The sequence below is a fragment of the Crocodylus siamensis genome, chromosome 12 (genome assembly GCF_052110815.1).
Source record: "Crocodylus siamensis isolate JL-2025a chromosome 12, ASM5211081v1, whole genome shotgun sequence".
Lineage (NCBI taxonomy): Eukaryota > Metazoa > Chordata > Crocodylia > Crocodylidae > Crocodylus > Crocodylus siamensis.
In genome coordinates, this window is record NC_143406.1 from 46,265,655 (window position 1) to 46,290,168 (window position 24,514).

The 24,514-nt window shown below is 49.8% G+C and overlaps 2 protein-coding genes across 5 annotated transcripts; one reads left to right on the forward strand and one right to left on the reverse strand.

The window, feature by feature from the left end:
• The first annotated feature begins 113 nt into the window (after positions 1-113).
• MIEF2 (mitochondrial elongation factor 2) lies at positions 114-6,729 on the forward strand. 3 transcript variants are annotated; one of them, XM_090024216.1, is made up of 4 exons: positions 114-244; positions 2,244-2,398; positions 3,167-3,347; positions 4,066-6,729. In XM_090024216.1, the coding sequence occupies exons 2-4, from the start codon at positions 2,252-2,254 to the stop codon at positions 5,127-5,129; spliced, it is 1,392 nt and encodes a 463-aa protein (XP_089880342.1). In that variant the 5' UTR covers positions 114-244; positions 2,244-2,251; the 3' UTR covers positions 5,130-6,729. The 3 variants fall into 3 exon arrangements, with proteins under 3 accessions (XP_089880342.1, XP_089880343.1, XP_089880344.1); XM_090024217.1 differs by lacking the exon at positions 114-244 and adding an exon at positions 282-2,039; XM_090024218.1 differs by lacking the exon at positions 114-244 and adding an exon at positions 282-1,423.
• A 1,066-nt stretch (positions 6,730-7,795) lies between these two features.
• Positions 7,796-24,484, reverse strand: TOP3A (DNA topoisomerase III alpha). Of its 2 annotated transcripts, XM_090024211.1 has the most exons (19): positions 24,266-24,484; positions 23,311-23,370; positions 22,626-22,699; positions 21,556-21,631; positions 19,983-20,091; positions 18,438-18,581; positions 17,661-17,831; positions 17,296-17,396; positions 17,107-17,181; positions 16,902-16,984; positions 16,578-16,785; positions 14,204-14,389; positions 13,650-13,779; positions 13,074-13,187; positions 12,827-12,992; positions 12,213-12,356; positions 11,719-11,841; positions 10,667-11,406; positions 7,796-9,204 (listed from the first exon to the last, which is right to left on the reverse strand). In XM_090024211.1, the coding sequence occupies exons 1-19, from the start codon at positions 24,434-24,436 to the stop codon at positions 9,023-9,025; spliced, it is 3,057 nt and encodes a 1,018-aa protein (XP_089880337.1). In that variant the 5' UTR covers positions 24,437-24,484; the 3' UTR covers positions 7,796-9,022. The 2 variants fall into 2 exon arrangements, with proteins under 2 accessions (XP_089880337.1, XP_089880338.1); XM_090024212.1 differs by lacking the exon at positions 12,213-12,356.
• Between the last annotated feature and the right edge of the window lie 30 nt (positions 24,485-24,514).

Below are 24,514 nucleotides of genomic sequence, written 5' to 3' on the forward strand. Positions count from 1 at the left end.
CGCCAGACAGCGCCGAGCACGGCCGGGAGCCCGCACCGCGTCTCCGGCTGGAGCGGGGGCGCTGCGGCTTTAAGGCCGGGAGCCGCCGGGGGCCTGCCCCCTTGGTGACGCACGTTCCATTCCGGAACGTTGCGACGCGGCCGCGCTTGCTCGTTGGCTGCCGCCGCTACAGGGGTGCCAGCGCCGGGGCCGCGCTGCGCAGGCGCGGGCGCCCCGCGGACGAGCCCTGCCGGGCCCGGGGAAGGTGAGCGCGGCCGGGGCGGGGAAGGCGGTTCGGGGCTGAGCCGCGGGGGGCGGGCCCGGGCCCGGGCTCCGGAGCTGCCCCCGCTCGGAGCGGCCGGGGGGCGCTGGGCCTAGTGCGGGCACGTGCCGCAGCACCACGCGCGTGACACCCGTGGAGGCAGGGGCCGGTCTCTGCCCCGTGCCGAGCGCGCCGCCAGGGCTGAGCGCTTTTCGTCGCCCTCTCGCTCCTGGGATGCAGCGTTTTGCCCCTTGGGGCCTCGCGAGCCTCCCGCTGCCGCGCGCTCCTCTTGCGGGCTGTTCCGGAGAGGCGCCCGCGCAGGCCTGCTGGGCGCGGGGCTGCTGCCGAGGCGGGCCTGGTCCCAGGCCGCCGCTCTTGGCCCTCGGCAGGCTGCCCCAACCAGCGGGACGCGTCGCCGAGCTCCTCGCGCCCTCTGCTCCCGACCTCCGCCGCTGCTTGCGGCTTTTCTCTTCCCGCGGCGACTCGGCTTCCGAGCAAAGCAGAGCCCTGGCTGGGGGCGGCTCCCGCGCCGCGCCCGAGTCGTCCCCGAGGTTTCCAGCCCCGTCGGGCCGAGCTGTGACAGTCGCAGAGCGGCTCGGGGCTGGGGGTAGAACTGCTGTGCTTTGCTGGGAAAGGAGGGCGCGGTGGCGAACCGCCGCGGAGAGGCGGCTTGGGGGTGAGAACAAGCTGCCCTAGGGCCCGGGGCCTGGCCTGCTTTGCCGGCTGAAGGAAGCAAGATGCCTGCACAGGTGACCTGGAACGGACCTTGCCCCGCGCTGAAGTTTCACAGCCAAGGAGGGCCGTGTAGGCTGCGGTGGTTGGTGGCTAACGGTGCTCCGTGTTTACCCGGCACCTTATCTCCGTTTCGTACATACTGCGCCTTCCCCGGACTATTGCGTTTCCTCCTTCTGCAAAACAAGGAAGTGCTGGCGAGGGCTGTGACTTGTGCCACCGAGTCGCAAGCGTCTGGGCCGTGCCCGAGCCTGGGCTCCCGGCATCCCACCGCCACTACCACAGACAGGCCAGGCTCTTATCTGGGAGCCGGAGCTGAGCCCTGTCTTGCCTTCGGTTAATTCTCGGCGATGAGCCTGCAACTCCGGGTGCGCTAGATACCTCCCTTTTCCTTCGGGAGCTGGGGAAGACGGATCTGCCTGTGCCCCTTCCCTGCTGCTGTGCTGCCAGGTGCACGGATTCAGTAACCTGTGAAGGCCTCGGTCTTCCTGTTGCAATGTGTCTTTTGACTGCGTCCGGAGTGTCAATAAGCAAGGCTGTCGTAGCGAATGGTGTGCTGGTTGTGGAGGCACGAAGGGGAGGAGTGGGGGGGTCTGAGTCCACGAAGGCAGGGAGGAAGAGCGCGGGGCAAAGTGACTGGTGATGGAGGTGCGATGGTGTAGAGCCAAGGAAGTGTCTGACCCCAGTATTATTTCCTGCCGTGGCAGGGGGTCGGACTAGATGGTCTACTCAGGGCCCTTCCGACCCTAGAAACTATGAAACTAAGTACGTGTGAGGAACGAACGGGCCTGCGGTGAGGTGTAATGCGTGTCCACGTTATACCAGGCTCAGGAGCAGACAGACAGGCGGTCGTCTCGGGGTGGCCCACGCAGTAGATGACTGCTACAGGTCCTCAGTGCTAGCCTGTTTAAAATCTGTAGCAAATGGCTAGCTGTGGACAGATGCAGACAAACTCTACGCTGGTGCAGCTTGCTCTTGGCTCGACTCTTTCAGGGGTCATCCTCCATCAGACTGGGTGACGTTATTCCGGTTCAAGCAGTTGTCTTGTACAGTGGGTTGTCCTAGGGTAAGTGTTGGATCCATCCATGCCCCAGAAACAGCTTTTCTGGGTGTGCTCTGTCCCCCGCGGGGCTTGCAACCTGCTTGTCCGCTCTAGCACGACGTGTTCACCGCGCCCCGGGAAAGCATGGGGAGGATGTCCGTGATTGCCGGTGTCCTCGAACGGTCCCGCAGCAGCTCAGTGTCTCGCGCGTTTCTCTCCTCTCTGCAGGGTACGATATGGCTGAGTTCATAGACAAGCAGGGGAAGAGGCAGGACGACCGTGGGCTGGGCGGCGTCATCGACTTCCTCTTGGCCAACACCAGGCTGGTGCTGGGGGTGAGCGGTGCCGCCGTGCTGGCCATTGCGACGCTGGTGGTGAAACGGGTAAGGCTGGCTGGTTCCCTCTGGAACGGGGGATCATCAAGCTGGGGCAAGCCGGATTCTCTTTCCAGCGGCTCGTGGTCTCCCTCGGACGGGCTGACCTGAGCCTGTAGAGTCCCTGTGGTCCCAGGATCACCAGAGCCAATGGGTGTCCCTCTGAGGGATGGGAGAGGACATGAGAGGATCTTGCCCAGCATCTCCAGATGTTGCTTGTTGTGGCAATATGTCTTTCTGTTAGAGACGACGATCCTTGGGCATCCCCTTCTCCTTTCCTGGCTTTGTGGGGATCTGGCACCCCGTATCTTCATGTGAAGGAAGGGCAGGTGTCCGAGTGGGTTGCCTGTGCTGCGCACACGAGAGGCTCTGTGGGGGAAAGTCCTACTCTTTACAGCTTGAATAAGACCTAGCAAACTCTGTGACTTTCCCAAGGCAGCAGAACTGATCCGTGGGGACGGGGAGGAATCCCGATCCGAGGTATTTTGAGAGCGGTACCGCTGAATCCTGGGGGCTTTTAGCCTTTGTTGCACCCTCCACAAGCCTTGAGGCTCCCTCCATAGCAGGGTGTGCAGACACCTCCAATACTGCTGCTTTCTGCCTTGTGAGACCTCCAGTGCTGCAATAAACGCTAGCATGGAAAATGTCTGTAGACCCGCTGGTTTCTGGCAGGATGGATGCTTTAGCTGCCGAGGCGGGTGCAGTCATTCAGATAACAGCAGCTGGCAGGAGCAGCGATACACTTGCATACCTTCCTTCTTCCATCCCCGCCCGCAGATGATCGACCGAGCCACCAGCTCGCCTGACGAGGACGATGCCAAAGCAGAGCAGAAGTCCATCGAGGAGAGCTGGCAGGATCTGAGTTTGCTCAAGGCACCGCAGAAGCCCCCCAAGAAGCCAAGCAGGGAGGACCTCAGCGAGCCTCTGCTGCCTCTGCCTCTAACCCAGCCTGTCCAAGGTCAATGTCCTGGCTTTTCCCAAGCTTTTAGGTAGTGTTAATCTCTCCTTGAAACCTCGAGCCGCCCTGGATGTTTGCTGCATGTTGCTGCAGTGTCGACTTATTGTCCCAGGTGGTAGGATCCTGTTGTAACCCCTCCATCCAGGGGTTCAGGCTAGCCTCCTGCTCCTGAAGGACTCTCGCTGCTTCCCCTTCCTCTGCAGCTGGCTCATCCCACACCCAGCATTTGCCTGGCTTCCCATGGGGGTAAACTCACCCGTGGTCCGCCACGCGGCTGGCTCGTCGTGGGCGCCCAACAGTTCTGAGCTCGTTGCTGATCCACGTAGCAGAGCTGGGTATCTTCACTCCCGAGTCCCCCTGCCACGCAGGCCAGGTAGCGGTGAGGTGAGGTTTACCTTGAACCTGTAAACCCTGGTTGCGGCTTTCCTCTAGAGACTCCCAACCCTTAGTCACTTTTGAGCCTCCAGAATGTCAAAATGCCACTTTACAGAACCATCACCTAAATTATACTGATATTGTGCCTGTCCCCAGTGGGATTTGGGCACCTCGGTAGACCTCCAGAAGACGCTCCCAGAGTCCTCGGTGTTGATCAGTTTGCTCCCTTCAAATTGCCACCCTGGTATCTGCTGCTGGGGCTGCTTTGTATGCTGGGATGCAGGTGGGCAGGCCTCTCGGTCTACGTATCCACTCATGATCTTTATTCTCTGCCCTATTGCAGAGCCACGCGAACATCCTGCCTCCCTGGAGACTCTCTGCGCAGAGTCCAGACCTCTGCTTTGCCTCACGTTACAGGAGAAACTCCTCTCTTACTATAACAACCGCGCTGCCATCCCAGAGCCGGAAGCAGCCCTGGGGAGGCAGCTTGCAAAGGACGTCTGTGTGGAACTGCAGAACTTCCTGCAAAACAAGTACCCGGAGCTGCCCTTCGGCGGGATGGTTCTCAGCGGTTCCCTCCTCAATGACCTCCAGGTGGTTGCTGCCGACCACGTTGACTTCCTGCTGCCTGTGGCACTCGAAGCTGCGCTCTGGCAGCTGATCCCTGGGGAGGACACCGTTGTGAAAACCCCCCAGTGCTGGATGATCAGGCGGACCGACTTGGACTACTTCCCGAGGGGGAGCAGTCCCTGGGACCGGTTCCTGGTGGGTGGGTACCTCTCGTCCAGCGCGCTCGGCGAGATGATCCATAAAATGCTGGAGACCTCCGTCAACTGGCCGGTCATAGGCAGCATGCTGGAGTGCGTCATCAGACCGACGGTGGCTTCTGAGGACCTGAAGCTGGAGGTTGAGCACTGTCGGGTTCAGCTGAATGTAGCCCTCTATCCAGTGGTGAGGGTGGAGGACAAGGTTCTTCTGGCCAAGCCTCCCAGGGGACTTGTGGAAAACCTCTGGCAACAAAGCTTTTATGCAGCGGAGGTCTCCAGACTCAAACATCTGGATGCTGGAGACTCGGGGGTCAGGCAGCTCTGCCTCAAAATCTGGAAGGCGGTCTGCAGAGACCACCCCTCCTTGGGCAGACTGACTGGCAGTCACTTGACTCACGTCCTCCTCCACCTCAGCGAGGTGGAGCGGGACTGGGCAGAGGCCACCTTGGCCACCAGGTTCCAGCAAATGATCGAGGAGCTGGTGGGCTACCTGGAGAGAGGCTTTCTCCCATGCTATTTCGACAGTAGGATCAACCTGTTCCATGAGCTGCTGGAAGAGGAAATCGATGAGATGGGGTACGCGCTCTACAGCGCTGTATCCGAGCCAGCGCTCCTGCTGAAGGAAGGCGCCTGTAAATGAACTGTGAGGCTGGGAGCTCCCGAGCGTAGGTTTTGCACATCTCCGAGCTAAGCGGATTGCCGAAGTATCTAACTTTTGTAGGTGATGCCTTGCACTTAATGAAAGAGAAGCAGGCACTTCCTGAACAAAATGTGCCTGAGCGAAGGGACAGGGGGATCAGACATGGAGCCCATCGGCTCCGGGTCTCCCAGTTCAAATCTGGCCTGTGTCTACAGTAATTAGGAGCCTGATGCCATCCATTTGATGACTGGGGCGTCTGTGAAATGAGTTTGGTCTCTGTCCAGTTCCTGTTGAACTAGTATCTGTGCCAACCCCCCATCACAGCAAGGTACCTTCCACACCACCATGGGCCTGGACACCAAGCTTCTCATTCCTAGAGGCAGTTCCCCAGACTAGAGCGTTTGCCAGTGAGCGTGCAAGAAGCTGCACGTTGCCAGTGCTTGAATTATGCAGCTTGGCTGTGCGTAAGCTGGACTACAGGCTCCGGGGCTGTCTGGGCAGCTCTCACCAGCACTAAATTCACTCTTGAAGTGCCAGACTCCAAATGTATATTTCTGGGTGAGGGAGCAGGGGTTAAAACCCTCTTTCTCTAAGCAAATCTGCAAGCCCAGCACATTTGCCATTCTGAAAAGGACTTGATGGAGAATAGGTAGTAACTGAATATGCATTACCAGATAGATATTGCCATAGCAAATCCAAATGCAGCCTTATTTGCTGAAGCACCTTCAATGTTAATACAGCTGCCAAGCAAAATGAGCTTAAATCCAGTTGCTTGTTCTGTTAGCGTTTAGCTCGTTTGGAGGAGAGTGTTTTAATGCTATGTATTCAGTGCCATAACTTCAAGCCTGATGTTGAAACACCCTTCCCTAACATGCCTGTCTGCTACAAACCCAGTAGTAGGATGGGTTGTGGCTGTTGAGGGAGAGGGGGATCTGCTTACTGCAAGGAGGTTCCCACAGGGTCTTTCAGAATAGATGGGACTGAATCCTGCTCCAGCTTTGGAAGTACTGCAAGCTTGGCAGGTTGCTATTTCCCATCTACGCTGTTAGACAGGACAGGGCTCCCACTCCCAGGTTTAGGCTGCGTCACAACACACCATCTTGACCGCGCCTCTCAGTTTTTCAGACAATGCTCTCTTATACATACGTTGCTGCTATTTAAAGAGCCCGGCCCCACAGACGGCTTGAAAAGCAGCGGGGGGCAGGCTGGGGGACAGCGCTTTAAATTGGAAGGCTTGCTGTTGGCGAGAGCTGGAATGATCTTCTGCTTGTCTTTATTTTAAGAATAAGTTGCTTTTTCGAGTGGCTGCTAATAGGCTTATTTTGGCTCTATTCCAAGTACTAGGACATTACTTCTGACTTCAGAATCGTGCCAGTTTTTCAGTGTGGCAGGGGGCGTTACTCCTGCTAACTCTGAACGTATGTACTGTGACTCGGTTTTCCTTGCAGAGACATTTGTTTGTTTAGGAGCAGGGAGGGGAAACCTCTCTCTCTGCATCTCAATTTCCTGTGATCTAAAGATGACTTGATCTATAGGAACAAAAGCACTTCTCAAGTGCGATTCTCTAGCAATGAGAATAAAGCCTCACTGTCTAACGGGGTCTCTTGTGTCGGGTAGCAGCATTATATGTATCCCAATAGTGATACTCATATTACTAGAGGAATGAGTGCCTTCTGCTCCTCAAGTGATGCACACAAGCACGAGTTATGGTGAGCTGCTGTCTTCCCTCGCACGTAAAATTCTGCTTGTAGAAATGGCACAAAACAAGCTTATGGTCAGGACCCTTCATTCTAGCTCCCACCGAGCACAAGGCAGCTGGATGTTTTATATTGTTAATGCATAGGTCCTGCTTTTTTAGCCAAGCGCTTGGAAAATCACTTCAGGTGCCCAAATGCCACCCACCCTCAAACCCCACAACTGGGAACAGCCCACACTGCTAACACACATTCACCATACTGCTTGCTGGCCAGGCACCTTTCTTCTGTCCGTGGCATCGGCTGCAGCCGTAATAGCGCAGACAAGTTCTGCCCTGGTATCCAGCCAGCTGGGTGACTGCATCACAAAGTTTTTTTTAATCTGGTTGTTCTAGCTAGCAGGGCTGAGGTTTATTTTTAGGCTACACTTGCTTGTAGCAGTGGGAGTGAGGGAAGAAGGGAGTAAAATAGTACATGTGGTATCTCTGCTGACCTCATTCTGTGTGACTTAGGCACAATACCAGGAGAATCACTGCAAAGTTATTTGAAGGTGGGGAAGCTGCCAGAATTCAATATAAGGAAAGATCCTTTTTCTCCTCCCTTTCCTGGCCCTCAGGCATATTTAAAATAGGACTGATTATCTGGAAAGAAGATGGAAGGAAGTCGTGTAGCTCCACTGACTTTAGAGTTGTTCCTCCCATACTCCAGAGCACAGTGAAACCAGGATTACATGTCTGTTGGAGTGAATGACTGGAGGTGTTCCATCTCTGCTCTCATTCCCCCCCTCCACCTTTTCTGCCTGCTGACCCTTTGCCCTCAGACTGACAAAGGACTTGCTTTTTATATTTAGAAAGCTATGTAGGATTTCTGGACACTGGTAGCAGTATCTCCATTAACCCTGCTGCTATGGAGGGGCTGGCCTCTTCCAGACCTGCAGGAAAGCAGTTGCATTCAACTTGGGAAGACCTGAAATGAAGATTGTGTGTTTTTATTTTATTCTGTACAGTCACATTTAACATTTCCAAAACCAGAGCTAGAACTTCAATCCAGCAGTCCGGAGAAGAGGAAGGAGTTGAATAGCCTGCCTGAAACTCCTGCCCCTTCCATTTCAGGCACCTGCAGTGTCCTTTAACTGACTCTCTAGTCTGGAGCAAGACCAGGCATCAGATGCAGTACATACAAAGCAAAGTTCAGGCTCAGGTCCCCTTCCTTTCTCCCCATTCCTCCCCCAACTTTGCAGATCAGTTCTAAATAAAGCTGCTTGGGCTGGCTGCCAGACAGCAGCCATGTTCCTGAGAATGAGGGACTGGAAACAGCTCAGTCTGCACTGGCTGCTCAGAACTCCCTTACTAAGTTTGTCAGATTTGTTGATGCACAAGGTGGAGACAGTCCCTGGCCACCCACTGCTAAAACTTTACCACAGAGGCAAGTTAAAATAAATTCTCCTTTTAATCAAAAGCATGGTGACCTGATTGAAATGAACTGTGTGACCCAGCAGCTCCATCTCTTTCCTCTGACAGCTTGAGTGAATGTGGATCACAGCTCATTTCCTGGCACTTTACATGAAGCTTTGCCTTTGGAAGACAGAGCCAAGACTGGCTTTCCCTGCAGCTCTTCCTCTTCAGAGACAAGGGATAGAGCTGGAAACAGTGGAGCAGATCAGTCAGTGTAGCTACTCCACCCTAAAAGATGGATTTTTGTTCTTTAACTAACCGTGGTGCTCTCCTTCCCCCCACAAACACAACAGCCGCTGTTCAGTAGCAGTCAACTCTTTAAGTTAGCAGCTAAGAGTCCTTTTCTGCCCTTCAGGAGAGCAGCCAACACTATAGCATCTTGTCCAGAGCTGTCTAGGAACAGACCCATCATCTTGTGCCTGTAACTATACTGCTTAAGACAAACTCTCCCATAAATCATCCAAGAGACAGCAGCTGAAATCAGGCAACAGTGGTAGCAGCTGAGCCTCCTTCAGAAGTGAGTCCAGCTTTCAACTGGAGCCGAATGAAGCCTCCAGCGGTTTGTGGTGCATGGAGTACGCTCCGTCACCAGCGGCAGGCAGATTTCTTAGCCAGCATTTCCAGGAAGGCAGGCACGTGAGGAATCTCTGCTGCACGCTGGCTTTTAAAATCCATTTCCCCACTACTGACGTACCCCAGGACTCCAGATTGTTCAGTTTGCTTCTGCAAGGGTGTCCTGCCTCCCTCAGTGGTTCTGGGGACAAGTCTTCCTGGTGTGACCAGGCTGGTGGCAAATCCCACAGGTCCGTGGTCTCTTCACGGTTGGCCCCTTCGAGGAGAAATTATCTGGCCTTTTAGCTTTGCTTCCTGCTCCTCTTGGGAACCCCTGGTCCCCAAAATGGTTTGAAGAGAAGTCCACAGATGCCCCTGTACAAATTAAAACACCATTTGTATTGTATCTGTGCACTTTTATACACACCCCAAGGCAGTAGCTGTGGGAGTCAAGGACAGATGCAGTTAGGAAGCCTGGGTTCAAACTAGGAGTCGGAGTCAGACATTTATTATCCTCACTATTCAAATTGTCCTTGGATCCAAAGCTGCTTCTGTCCCATGGCTGGCTGTGCTAGGGCAGGATATCCAAACAGGAAGCTGCCCCCCACCCCCTTGTTAACATGATCTAGTCCAGTGATTCCCAATCTGTGGTATGTGTACAACCTGTCAGTGGTATGCGTTAACAGATTTATTATAATTTCTTTATGACAAATTTGCTGGTGGTATCATTTTAAATTTGGTAGTGCACAGTCTGTCAGAGTTTGGGAACCACTGAGCTAGTCTATATCCAAAATGGGAGCCCCACAAGTTATAGAAAAATAGGGTCATCTGGGCCCAACTGAGGCCACCCTCTGTTCTGGCTGCGCCCACCCTAAGCCAGCCCTTGTCCGTGGTATAGTCTGAGTTTTAACAACAGCTGTAGTTATTTCATTCCCTTACCAGTTTGCTAGAAATGCCAGCTCATGAGTCCCTTCTGCCAGGAGAAAGCTGCTGCATATTTAAGCAGGGCCCTCACATCCCCTCCGACAATCCTGTATTTACTATAACTGGCAATGACCAATAATGGTCAGGAAGTGCCCATTTCAGGGCCCCAGGCTTTGTGATCTGACAGCACTGTAGGAGGAACATGATGAAAGCAACTCCCCCTTGCACAATCACCATCTGTGACAGAGGAGAGCAAGAGAAAGGGAACGCAAAGGCAGCAGCTCAGCCTCCCCAGCAGGTAAGAGGCAGCTGTAGCACCAGCAGAGGGGAGATGTGCTCTCCTTCTCAGTGTCTTCGTCTTCGCTTCCTAATATCTGATGGCATCTGACAAAGTAAGCTGTTGCTTACGAAAGCTTATGCATCTCTGAATTGGCCTATAAGGTACAATTCTGCCCTGCCTTTCTCTGGGCTTCGAGCTAACCTAGCTAAATACCTCTCTGCTTCTTCACAGCTGACTGGAAAGGCTTTCCCATGCAAGAGGTCAGCTTTAGGCAAGCAGTTTGGTACTGCCCACCCACTTAACTGTCCCAGCAGGCAGTGTCCGGGCTTATGAATGCATCAGCTTAGAATTAAACCTGGAGCAGGTCATACCCTAACTCTGGTTAACAGAACAGGCTACTTAAGCCAGGCTCTGAGGTAAACTGTTGTTACAAGGTGACTTCATTGCAATTAAAAGAAGGGGACACATTGCCTTGAAGGCTGAGGTTTCAGAAAGAGGGAAACTATCCTGGTCCTACTCGTCATTTTGTAGCTGCAGGCATCCTTTTATGGGCCCCGTGTGTGACACATGACCTGTACTGTCCTTCACTGCTGCTTTAAAATTCAACCCCCAGCCACCGTCTCCCAGTCTCACCTGGGGCCACATTCTCGTCTGCCCACAGAAAGAAGCCGCACTGCTGGTCCCGGGGCTTTGGGCAAGTGTGGAACTGCCGCCCTTTGTTGGGTCCATCTTTCTGGACCGTGCGTGTGATAGCTGGCTGGTTGCAGTTGCAAACATTGCTGCCCCCTCCTCCAGTATCTCGACTGCTGCTCTGGTAGTGTCCCTGGCCTCTCCCTCCTTCTGGGCTGTGGAAACCCATAGGGGACCTTTCACCAAAGGAAGCTGGCGATGCAAAGCCCCCAGGTGCTGCATTGCTCCTGTCCTCGGCCTGCTGATCCACCCACAGGAAGAAGTTGCAGCTGCTAGCACTGCACTTGTAGAACTGCCTGCCTTGGTTGGGCCCGTCCTTCCGCACGGTGAGCAGCACTGCCGCCTGCCCGCAGTTGCACATCACTGCATTGTTCTCGTCAGCAGCTACAGCCAGGCGAGGAGCAGTGCTGGGCAGCCTCGTGCCCCTGGGTCCTAGGAACCCAATTGGCGGGTTCGTGGCTGGCCTCCTGTGGCCATTCTCATTGCTAGCCATTCGGTTAAGGGAATGGCTGACTTGCAGGTGGTTGTCTGCCTGGCCAGCTGCTGATGCAGGTTGCGGCAATCCTTGTAAATACTGCAGGTCCAAGGTGTCTCTCAGCAACTTGTCGCAGCCTCCGATGCAGCCAACAAATTCCAGGGGCAGGAGAGGGGGGGCACTCCCTTGCTTGAGCTTAAATTTCAGCCTAAGGAGACAGAAGAATTCAAATCTCTTGGCTCACAGGGTTCTCTCTAGCCCACTACCTGTACTGGAGCCCCAGGGATCTCTGCTTATTCCTCTCTTCCCATCCTCCCCACAGCCATGTGCTACATCTATCAACTTTCTAGTCTAAAACAGTTAAGCCCACCTTTTATTTGGCTATAGCTATAGGCAGCACCCTTCCCAGTACTGCCTCTGTAGCTCTCCGAGCTGGAATGGTACAAGGACATGCACAAACTGTCCTGCCAGTATGTACTACAGATCAGTGTCTGTCTGGTGCCTCACTTGCACTGCTCACCTGTGAACTGGATGGGGCTTGCACACAGCACAGACGCTGTCGTCCTTGCTGACTTCCAGCACAAAGTCAGGAAACCAGACAGCAGCTTTGCAAGCAGGATACCCCATGCAGGCAAGGTAAAACCTGCAGTGGAATAAAGAGGGCAGAAAGAAGAAGAATCAGAGAACTTATCAGCCCTTCTACCCACAGCTGGAAACCTTCTAGGAAGGGACTCAGCCAACACCTGCTACAAAGGGAAGGATTTGTAAAGCAAATGTGTGCTCCAGAAAGAGTGGGGTCAGATGGACATACACAGCTCTGGCTTCTGAGCCTAGTAAGGAGGAGGTGGTGGCAGGCTGGTGTGGCTTCACACATTGGTACTGGTGACTCAGGCTGGTGAGATGCATTACTAGGAGGCATAGCTGGTGACTGCTTTGCCCTATACTGAGCTGCAAGGGGAAGCCACATTAAAGCAGCACATGGGGTTGTGTTCTGCACCAGTGGAGATCACTGACCCTCCATTCTTCCTAGTCTTTAGGACCATGTCACTGTTGCACCGAGGACATTTCCGGATGGCAGCTGGTGTTTCGGGGTAGAGCTCCTCTCCTTGAGCCACTTCTCTGACTGTTCCAAAGTACTGAGACAAAGCCTGGTCCAGCCTAGAAAGAAATGCACACACATTCCCATTTGCTTCCACTGCAGTGAGCAATTGCTTCCTCTCATTTTCCACTAGCTGGAAGCTGCTATTTAGTAGCTGCCACTTGCAAGTGCAGCGCCTTTGTGTTTCCAACTCCACAGTAAACACAGTTAGGAATGTACCAAGGAACAATGCATCCAGGGCAGCCTCAGTGGGGGGTCCAAACCCACGGAAGTCAGCACAGACTGACATCAGCTTAGATGGACCTGATTAGATTCAGAACTAATCTAAACCAATGAAGGATTGTTACAAGGTACTGGTTCATGATAATGCAGCCTGCTCCAAGTCATTCCTTCCTTACAGATGCTTATGCATCCTAGGCAGAATTTCAGGAAACTCATCTGGTGTGTTCAGACAGCGGGCTAAGCCAAAGGTATGAAGCCAAAGCATTCGTGTGCTCTACTGTTCTAGGAGATGTTTCCTAACACTCACTTGTTGGCTTTGGCCACTGCTTCAATGAAGACTTGCTTGTACTTCTCTATCTGCTGCCTCAGCACTACAGACTTGTCTTTCTTCCCCTCGCAGATCAGTTTCAGGTCAGCCTCCAACTCAGCTCGAAGGTTAGGCTTTGACATCTCGTAGCCCATGGAATCGTAACCTGAGGAACAGTAATTAGCTGAGAATAGGAAGAAGGGAAGCAGCCAGGACCTGCCTGCCTCATGAGAAGTGCTGTCCTTACCTTCTACCAGCCCCATGCCCAGATGGCCTGGAAGGAACCTCTGCTCTGGAGTGAGCCCCACATACATTCGTGCCTTGATGGTCTCAATGTGCTCAGCATGAGTGGCGTCAGTCCCTGAAAGCAGAATTGCAGCTGGTGAGCATGCTCACATGAATGAGAAGCCCTGTCACCGACTCTTCAAGGAGGAAGCTCCCCTTTGTGCAACACCAGCTGCTGGAACAGAAGACAGTTTATAGGGAGTGGGGTGAGCTCAGTGGCTGCTATCGTCTCCCACCACTCCAGTGCCAATTGTAAGGATGTACTGATGGGCCTAATGGGATCCTGTATAGACTGAGCTGTGCAGTTTAGAGCACTGGACACACTTTGAGTCCCAGAGGGACTCCACATTTTGCCTGGAGATCGTTCTCTAACTATTCCCTATGTCATTTTGGGAATACAAGTATCCTGGTTACAAGCAGGTAACTTGCCCCTTTGCAAAAACAGACAGACTGTTACACTTTAGACAACCAAGAAAGAAGAGGCTTATGAATGCCACCTTGCTAAGGACAGCACAGTCCATGTGCTACAGGCACTGACCAATGCCATGTTTGTCCATGAGTGCAATGAGATCAGCTTCTGTGAGGAGCTGGGGCGGGCTCGTCTCCCCATCCACCATCTCCACCGTGGTAGGTTGAAAACGAGACCCTCTCTCATACACTGGGATGACCTAAATGAGGGAGGAAGAAAAGGAAAATCTGTAGTGAAACCTGAACTGGTGCTATGCCTGTGAGGGATGTTTCTCACAGAGGTTATCAGGTTTGGAGTGTTGCATACAGCAGGTAAAAAAGAAAAAACAGGTTCAGGATGATTCAACAGTGCCTTTTTTGGAGACTTATGGACAGCACCAAGACGTCTGCAAAATGAAGTCAGGCCTCTCTCACTTGAACACAAAGGGAGATAGCCACTGACACACTAAACCGTAAAGAGGTTGGCAGATGCCTCCAGTCAAGAAGTGGTCCTACTGGTAACAGGTTATCAGAGACTCCCAAGAACTACGGAAACTTAGACACTGGGGCAATATACTAAACTCACTTTCATCACAACACTTTTTCAGTTTAACATCATACATGTTCTTTGCTCGAGGGCATTACCTTGTCACTCCACTTGTCATATGGATACACATCCAGGTAGTTTCTGGCGAGGATCATTAACCCTTGAGCAATAAACCGCTCATTGGCGATATCGATCTCCACAGTGGTTTCCTGTCCTTTGGCATCTTGAGAGCAGCAAGCCAAGAAATGACGCACGATGAGTTCATACAGTCTCTGCTCGTTCCCCTAATGCCAGACATTTAAAGAAAAGGACAGAGTTCCCCCAGTTAAAAAAAAGCACCATTCTGGTTTTCTTCATGTTTTGTTAGAGATCGAGGTATTTCAGTCTTACAACCCTAGTAGGGGTAGAATGAAGCCTAGTCCTGCTGAATCTGGGATTCTTGGCAACAGAAGGGGAAATACAGGAACTCACAGGGAGTGCAGGTCAGAACCAAGAGACACAGGTCCATGCTTCACTGCTGACAAAGGCAAGCTACTTGATCTTTGTGCCTTAATTCCCATCTGTAAAATACATCCCTAGAAGTCCTTCTACTCCAAAGCTCTTGAAGATCTCTTCCTAAGGCACTTTAGATTCCTTACTTGGCGGTTTTAGGTCAGGACTTGCTATATAGACACGAGTGGATTAGTTCAAAAGGAATTCCAAGAAGAAAAATGTCTGGTACAAAGAAAAGCAACATTTCCTCTCGTCTAAGACGAAGGAGAAAGTGTTTTAGTGGCAGCAAATAGGATAAACGAGGGAACTATAACCGAACATCTCACTATAAGTCAACACACTTAAGTGACAGGAGGCATAGATTTAGAATCATAGAAAATTAGGGTCAGAAGGGATCTCAGGAGGTCATCTAGTCCAACCCCCTACTCAAAGCAGGATAAGCCCCAACTAGATCATCCTAGCCAGGGCTTTGTCAAGCCACAGCTTAAAAACCTCCAAGGATGGAGATTCCACCATCTCTCTTGGTTTGGCTATGGTCAATCCTTCCAGATCATGGTATATGCGAGAGGTCACACAGACCTTTGGCATATATTTCATAGATTTCATAGACATTAGGGCTGGAAGGGACCTCGGGAGATCGTCGAGTCCAGCCCCCTGCCCAAAAGGCAGGAAGTCAGCTGGGGTCATAGGATCCCAGCAAGATAAGCATCCAATTTACTCTTGAAGGTGTTCAATGTAGGTGCTTGAACCACCTCCGCTGGCAGACCGTTCCAGACCTTGGGGGCTCGGACAGGAAAGAAATTCTTCCTTATGTCCAGCCTGAAACGGTCTTGCAGGAGTTTGTGACCATTTGACCTCGTCATCCCTTGGGGCGCTCTGGTGAACACACGTTCCCCCAGATCCTGGTGGTCACCCCTGATAAACTTGTAGGTGGCCATCAGATCACCCCTGAGCCTGCGCTTTTCCAGGCTAAAGAGTCCCATGGCTCTCAGCCTGTCATCGTAAGATCTGTTTTCCTGACCTCTGATCATGCGCGTGGCTCTCCTCTGGACTCTCTCAAGCTTCTCTACATCCTTTTTGAATTGTGGAGCCCAAAACTGGATGCAGTACTCCAGCTGCGGCCTCACCAAGGCCGAGTACAAGGGGAGAATGACGTTCCAGGATTTGCTCGAGAAGCATCTATGGATGCACGCCAGCATTTTGGTCGCTTTACTAGCCGCAGCATCACATTGCAGGCTCACGTTCATTTTGTGGTCAATGATGACCCCCAAGTCTCTTTCTTCTGTAGTGCTAACCAATGTAGCACTGCCGAGCCTATAAGGGTGCTGCAGGTTTTTCCTCCCAAGGTGGAGAACCTTGCATTTATCAGTGTTAAACACCATGAGGTTCTCGTCTGCCCATTTGCTGAGCTTGTCCAGGTCAGCCTGGATCACACGCCTATCTTCGGCAGTACCCTTCAAACCTTCTGCCTACCTTCCCCAAGCCTAGGCAGAAGGTTTGGAGGCTACCCAAGGCCTTCCATCCCCGCTTTAGGCCACTGAGACAGAATCCAACAGCCAGATTGAGTCCAGACGTTTGGCGCCTCCGTGGCTATAGTTGTGTAAGCGTCTGGGAAAAGAACTTGCGTTTCCTTCGTAGCAAACTGAACCACAAGAGACTCCACCACCTCTCTAGGTAACCCATTCCAGTGCTTCACCACCCTCCTAGTGAGAAAGTTTTTCCAAATAGTCAACCTATACCTCCCTTGCTCCAAATTTCTAACTTAGATTATCACATTTTATTTGCCTTATTACTAAGGCAACATATTTCAGAAAGGAACTTCAGCTGAAACACCCACACTAGAGATACAGGTATTTGAATTCCACCTGCTAACAAATGCACACCAAGCCCTGTGAACTTGCATTCAACCAGCACTACTGAGAAGTACAGCTGACAGCATATGTAAGGACACTAGTCAGCCCTGCCCTGTGTTAGACTCACCTGCAGGTTACAGGTGTATTTGGTGGGGTGAATGGGGGGGTGAGCCTGATCGGTTTTGGAACCATTCCTAGGTGTTGGCCCACCCTGGTCTAGAATTCTTTGTGCAAAAGCTCCCCAGTGTTGATCTTGGGTCTGCTGCTGTACCAGTGCAGACAGGCTTAATTCTTTGGGGAACATGTTGGTCTCAGTTCGGGGGTAGCTTATGTACCTGTAAGACAAGAGGGAATATGTACATCTGATTTCAGTCACTCATGAGATCCCACACCTTTTAAAGACATTTCATTCTTTCTAATAAGCTAGCACAGCAGGTTCTGGGAGACCCACCCTTGAGTATAGAGCTTTTCTGCCATTCTCATGGTCTCTTTGGCATTTATTTTCAGTTTGCGGGATGCCAGTTTCTCCAGTTCCTGTGCCACAATGAGACAGATAAGAACATGAGAATGTACTGCACGAATATGAACAGTCACTGGAGCCCACAGTCAGAGCTCATTTCAAAGAAGTATTTTTAATATGATCGTATCAGACATACCACTGTGTCCAGGGGCAGGGGCCTCCATTTGCTTTTTGGTTTGCTATCAATCGTGACAACAGTGGCTACTGGATCCTGCAGACAATATGAGCAGAAGGGAAAACCACGTTGAAGTGTCAAAACGGAGAACTAAAAATGTGTCAGCTAAAAAGGATGCTAGAAGGTTCAGGGTCAGTTATGTTTTCTTACCTCCATACACATCTGGTAGAGGACAAGGCATGCTGTGTGGTTAAAGAGTCGATTCCTCTTCCAGCTGAAGTCCACAATGGCATCCTCACGTTTGTGAGTCACTGCATGGAAAAACCAGCCACCATGTCAGAGACTGACATAGTAGAATTGCTGTGAGTTGATAAGGAAAGAAAGGGCAACTGGGACATCTCCCCAGCTCTGCTTAATGACTGGGACAAAGCAAGAGAGAAAAACAGCAATGTTTCTGTATTACACAAAAGCATTTCCAATTCTTATCTTACAGGAAAACTCATGCTCTCTTTCCCTTTCGAAAGTGCTGAGCTGTGCTAGATGGCAAAAGCTTGTCATTGATATTCAGAATTTACCTTTTATTTTATAGAAGGCTTCAGGAACAAAGGCCTGTATGGCTTTAAACCTTTCTACCACAAATCCCAGAGTTGGGAACTGGCAGCTACCATAGCTGATTAACCGCTCTGCCAGGACATCAGGGAAGATTCTGGAGAGCCTCAGGGTCTGGAATCTGGTAAAGGCAGCACCTGGAAGGGAACAAAAGGCATCTCAGAAATAGAACATCGTAATTTTAGAAAATAATGACACTGTTTAAAGAGTCAACCAATGCAAAACAGCAAAAGCCCAGTCAGTATCACAGGAATACTGAAGAACTAACCATTTCCTTCAAAACCAACCACAGGGATTCTAATAAAGCAGCTGAAGACATGATCCATTTCTTCATCCGTGAGCTAAAAACCTGCCACCCAATTTTGCATTTTTGCCTTGAGCCACAGGGAAGTGTGGACATCTGGCTTTGATGCACCACCATCTACTGTACCATGGGAGCATAAGCAACACGATTGTCAGTGCCAGCTCTTTACGCAGGGAAAGCCTGGTTGTAGGCTCCCTTTCTTATGCTGTAGTCTGAAGGAATTCAAATGATTTAATCATTTTTTTGAGCTAAGCAGCTATGGCAAAGCAAAGAGCAATCCTGAACATCACCTCCTCTATTTGTGCACCATAAAATTCTAGCTTTCCTTTAAGGAGATGTTTACATAGTCCAAGTCTGCTACTGAGTTCACATGTAAGTTGTTCGCACGCCCACAACCTGCAAAAGCTGCTACCCAAAACCCTGCTTCATACCCACGTACCTATTCTGAGATCCAGCTCCTGTCTGACATCGACAGCATCACTAATGTTCTGATCAGGCTGGGTGAGGTTCTCACAGGCAACTCGAACAGCATGTGGTGTGATCTCAGAAAAGCGGGCTCGGAACACCTGAAGGCTTGGCATAACTGTCCGTTAAGGAGATAGATTGAAAAATTATTCATAGCCCAGTGAAAAGCAGCAGTTTAAGTGTTTACTCTTGGACCACTTTGTGGTAGGTCCAAAAATAGTATAAGTGTGCAAAGGGGCCCCTTCATTAATGCCAGCTCTGCAATGTTTATAGACTGATCTAGGGTCCAAAAATAGTCTCTTTCAAAGCAGTGACATGTTATGATGTCCTAGTAATCTTTACATTTTTCATTCTTGTAATTCAAGAGAGATACTAATCTAGGAAGCCTGGGCCACTTTTACATCTTGCTGGTCAAAGATCCAGAGATAGTTCCCACTGAAACCATCACGCAGGGCCAGTTCCAGTTTGTGGCTCTTAATTAGTTTTGGCTGAAGGCCTAAAGTCATTATGACACAAATAGAAATATGCTAACAACATATCTGGCAGTGGGACAAGGACAGAGGAAATAACTACTTGAAGAGGGAAAACACAAAAAAGTTCCTCTTAAGGAATCATTTTACTTTAAGTATATTCATGCTCCCCCATTAACTCCTTCACATTATTTGAGAAGTGAATGGGCTCAATGACAATCAAGAAAATCTGCATGGGTCTTAACTGCATGGCTAGAAAGCTGTGTGCACAACATAGCTGAGAAAGCAATCAGTTCATGTCTGATGAGAGCGCACTAGAAATTTCGACTGAAAGGAGTTTTTTGGCCAGAAAATGCTGATTTGTTAAAATGATTTCTCTGATCCAAGGGGGAATTTCTGGATAGAGAAACGAGCCCCACTCCCAAACCTTCTCCCAAAGAATAGCCTATTTATTTACACATTTATATGTGGAAAGTTTTTGAAAGGTCTCATATTTGCTCCAGTGCAGGACAAAAAACAATTCAAAGGCATCCCTTTATTGTGAAACGGAATTCCTGTTTTCCAGCCAGCCCTACCTTTGCTGCCCAATGCCATTACAAAGCGTGGAGAGCTTTTGCACCCAGAGCATAAGTTCTGGCAACACAAAAAAAATCTTTAAGCGTATGATTGGGCTTTGGCAGCATTAAACATATTGGGCAGCCAAAAAAGGCAACCTTCACAGTGCTGCTCTGCCACCAGACCTGATGTCCTGCCTCCACCAAGACTCCTATTTGTGGTTGCCAAACATGCATAAAGGTTTACAGATCAGCTATAGCCATGCGGATCTTTGGTTTGGGTGGTAGAAGCTCATGCTCTGGGATTCAGAAGTGCCCTGCAGCTAGTGGCCTGTTCTGGAGGGTCATGTTACATGAACATATCCATGGTACATCCAGAAGCACAACCAGAGTATTCTTCTTGGATACAGTGAGAGCCTTCAAGCAGCAGTCCAGGGCTAGCTTTTTAGTTTCCATTTTAAAGAAAGTCAGCCTGACAGTAAGACTTCCACCTACCAGCTTTGCAGACATGGATGATCTCAAAGCCAATGTTCTCTCCTTCCCGATCACAATCAGTCCAGATCACCAGAGCCTGGCATTGCCGGATTTCTCGTTCTAGGGTCCGCTGGGATGAGACAAAAGCACAAAACGTGGTAAGTGGCTTACTTTAGCATCTAAGTTAATTTAGAATTGAATCACCAATAATGCCAACTGTCCAAGTGAATCTTGAAATTGGAGATATACCCAGAGCAATAAGTTTGTAATAGAAGATAGTTGTAATCACGCTTTCAGCAGTAGGCACCATAACCCTTTCCTCCAAGTGTTGATATGTTTGTTATTGAGACTTACTGCTCACAGAGATGAAGTGGACTAGTCATCCACGTAGTTCCTGTAGTCTTCTGTATCGTATGCATCAGAAATTACCTGCATTAGTTATGCTGCAAGTTTTCAATAATTTTATGCATACAAGTCCAGCAGCAATCTTGCTAATTCTTACTCAGCTAATTAAATGATAGCAGGGATCCTGGTTTTCTCTTTTTAAAAATGAAAAATTCTCTGATTAAAATCCCCAAAATCCATGTTTTTCCATAATTAAAATGAAACACCACTATATATCAGTTGAACACAACGTTTTATTGATAAGTTAAAGAAATCTGGAAGCCTACCAGTGCCTCAATCATTATAAGATAAATTCTAAATACCTATATAGTTTAGTGTTTGATTTCTGTTTTCTTATTATAGGGGGGAAGAAAATCAGAGCTTCCCCTGCCCCCTTCACTCACCAAGATGTGGGTCCAGATCTCCCCGCTGCTCCGACTTTGTGGTGCTGAGCAGCCTTGATATGCCAGTGCCTCACCCGACACTGCCCATGCCACTGTCGCATCTGCCCCACGTGCAAATTTGGAGTCATGTGCCCCCCAACATCTCCCCCTCCGGGAGACATGCAAGTGGCACCCCATGCCTGATCACCCTCCTCCCACTCCCCCCAGCCTCTTGCAGGCTGGAATACTGCCAGGCTGCAAGGGGAAACCCTACGTTTTCTCCTTAAAAAGAAAAATCTGCATTTTTCTGTGGCGAATGGAAAACCCAGACCCCTAGTAATTATACAAACATATAACATGGTGTTTTGATGGTTTTAAGAAACACTGGCGTAACGATTCCCCTGGGACCTTTCCAAAGACAAAATCTGTATCTGGTTAGTTGGATAAAAATAAAGGTGACTCCTGCCATAAGCACTCATTTTTCTTCATTCATTCCCCAAAAATCACATTCTGAATTTGGATTGTGTCCTTTAGCATGTTTTTTTTTTTTAAGGTGGGATTGTTCAACATAATGGGACCATTTATTACTATAAGGGATTCTGCTCTAGTCCTGTTTTCCTACCATCTTCCCTGGTCTATGAGCAGATACTTTAATTTTAAAGGTAGCTAGTGTGCACACAGACTGAAAATGTCAGTGAAAATATGGATATTGGCTAAAGCCCTGGAGACAAAAGTCCAGTCCATTCTCTGCCTGCACCAATACTTGGGAAACCAGCCTCTGAATTCTGAGTAGCAGGGAACCTTTAAGAAGGCAGGGAACTTTGTACCTTAATATCCATGTAGTTTTCAGGGCAGTATTTCTCAATCTCAGCGTCAAAGAGCACCAGGGGGTTGCAGCTATGCCTGATAAATGGATGATAAACAGCAAGGATTAACAGACAAAAGGAACTAAAGCAGAAAAAGCAAGACGCTTAATGGAGCATGCTCTCTCTCTGTCTCACTAATATACTACTAAAGAATAATGGTTTCAGCTGCGACATTACTGTCCTCATCTTAAACTATTAGAAGCTAACAGGGAAATAGGAACCAATACTTTTAATTAGATTTATGAGTTATCAATAGGAACAAAGTTTTACTATAATACAACTTGCCCTTTTGTTTTTGGCAAAATATTTCAAGAAAGTAAGATGTAATATAGCCCATTTAGTCACTTCTTGGAAGTGAAACAGATTTTGGAAGGCTGCAATGTTGTAGCCACGATGGACCAGGAAATGTACAAAAGCCAAGGATTTTTGTGGTATCTTTTACTGGACCGACTGTATAGCTAGGAGAGCCATTGGACAAGTTTTCAGGCATGAGGAAAGTACAAAAGACCTGAGGAAGAACGCTTGATGCCTGAAAGCTTTTCCAAAGCTCTCCAACTATATACAGCTGGTCAGATAAAATACTGGTAAATTGACAGCACTGACTTAGACAGAATGGGAATAAACCAGGCTAATTATACAACCTCAGTGGTTCAAGTCCCCAGTGGAAGGCTAACAGATGGTGTTGCAGAGGTTAAACGTTCTTACTCCTTCCATACTTGCAAATATGCATGACGGCAAAGACTTTGGGAGCAATACTTAAGAGAACAGAAGAGAATTCCAGCAAAGATCTTCTACTGGATAGGACATGACTTGGGGGACACTGTAATGTCCACAACACCTGACCTCTGAGAGACAGCTTTGATTCAATCCAGCCACAAGCACACACACGTTAGCCAGTGCATTACAATATTAATGATCATACACTGTTTCTGAGCTTGATTTTCAAACTGTCATTGCACTGCCTCTCTCAACATTAAAAGGAAAAATAGCAGGCAGACAAACAGCTAGTCTCTCTGATTAGGGACACTAACCATTTGCGAAATGCAGTCCTAAACTCATGATTCAGCAAATGGCCCGAAACAGATGTCATCACCATAGTAACATCCTGCAAGAAACAGATTAAGGTAATTAGCACTTAACCTTCTCCCTTGCTAAGAGCTGTTTACAACAGCTCCTACTGTCTCCGGACAAGATCCTCATCTGATGCAGCTACACAGTTTCTAGGCAGCTCTGCTTCTATTGGCATAATCATATTTCTCCCTTTGAGCCCCACCTAAGTACTAGAAATATGCTGTTTTGTCTGACCTGGGAACTTCGAATGTCTAAGTAACAATCAGCCTATACACAGAGCTACTCATCTGCTGATCTCAAAATGCTATTTTACAGATGAAAAATTAAAGCATAGAAGACTTAAGTGGCTTAAAGCCACACAGAGGGTTTGTGGCACAGGCAGGTATGAAATGCATGCCTTTCCCACTGAAACACACTGTTTTTACAGGAGATGAAGACTGCACAACACCGACCATGAAAACAGCATGTTTTCTGTGTGCTCCAAGTGAAAATTTGACATTCGTATTTCACAGCAATTTGGCCCATCTGAATAGCCAAATCCTTTGCATTGGCGATAATTCTTTGGTGATAATTTTTTAGATAGTCCATCAACCTTGTACGTCTTCCCTGGATCAGGAAAGTTAAAAAAGAAGTTGGAATCACTACCTGGCCAAATAGATGGTAGTTGTATTCATAGATCTTGTTGAACCGGGACAAGCCTTCTCTCTAGAAGGAAAAAAAAACACCAAAAAAGAAAAAAAGTCACTGGATGTAAACAACATGTAAAATGGAGCAGGTGGGGACATGGGACCAATGCAAAGGGAAGTCGGACTGCTGCAGTTCAGGTGTCCAGACACATGTCAGTGAATCAATCACATTTAGAAATGGCACGGTGCATTGTCAGAGCACCAGCAAACTTTAAATTCACACCGTGCTCATGGGCTCAGTCAGAGGTATTACCGGGAAGGAGACCGAGCGCCTCGTGGAGCGCAGTCAGACCAGACATTGGACGGATTTGGACGGAGCCTGAAACTATTATTTCAAGGTCACAATGAACAACAGCTCCTCTGCAACAAAACAATCTTTATTGCAAATTCAACACCTGCTTTTCCAAGCACAGTCTCCAGTTAGCAAGACTGGCAGTTGTTTAATCTAGAGGATATGAACATTTGTGCACAGTCGTCTTCTGCAGACACCTATATGGAATCCAGGTACTGGTTCTCAAGCGGTCGATAACACAGTGTGCTTCTATCGCAACTTTCAATCTAGGATCTATCAGCGCTTTTATCCAACTTTAAGCCTCATTCAACCCCATCGCCAAAGCACAGGAGCCAGCAGACTGAATCAGAGTACTTTTTATTCAGCTCAATCAACCACCTGCCGGGGGGGCTGCAAAGAGGATGGAGCTGGGCTGTTCTCGGTGGGGGCAGGTGACAGGATGAGGAGCAATGGGCTCAGGCTGCAGCAAGGGGAGTTGAAGTTGGATATGAAAATCTCTCTCGTGAGCAGGGTGGTAAAGCACTGGCAGAAAGGTGGCAGACTCTCCAACGTTGGAGGTGTTTAAGACAAAGCTCTGCCCGGGATGAAATAGTCGGGGCTGGACTCGTTCAGCATTTCTCACCCGCCGCACGCGGCCGCCCGACAGCAGGTCGGCGATGCCCCGCGCCGCGTCGTTCTTCTCGGCCACGCACAGCACCCGCCGCAGCGGCATGGCGGCCGCGTCGCTCCGCCGCCTCACGGGCCCCGACGGCGCTCCCAGGCCGCGAGCGACCAGCCGGAGCGCCCAGTTCATGGCCCGCACATCCCCACGTCCCGCCACCCCTCAGCGTCCGGCCGCAAAGCGCAGGAAGGCGCGCAGGGGCTGTGTTTA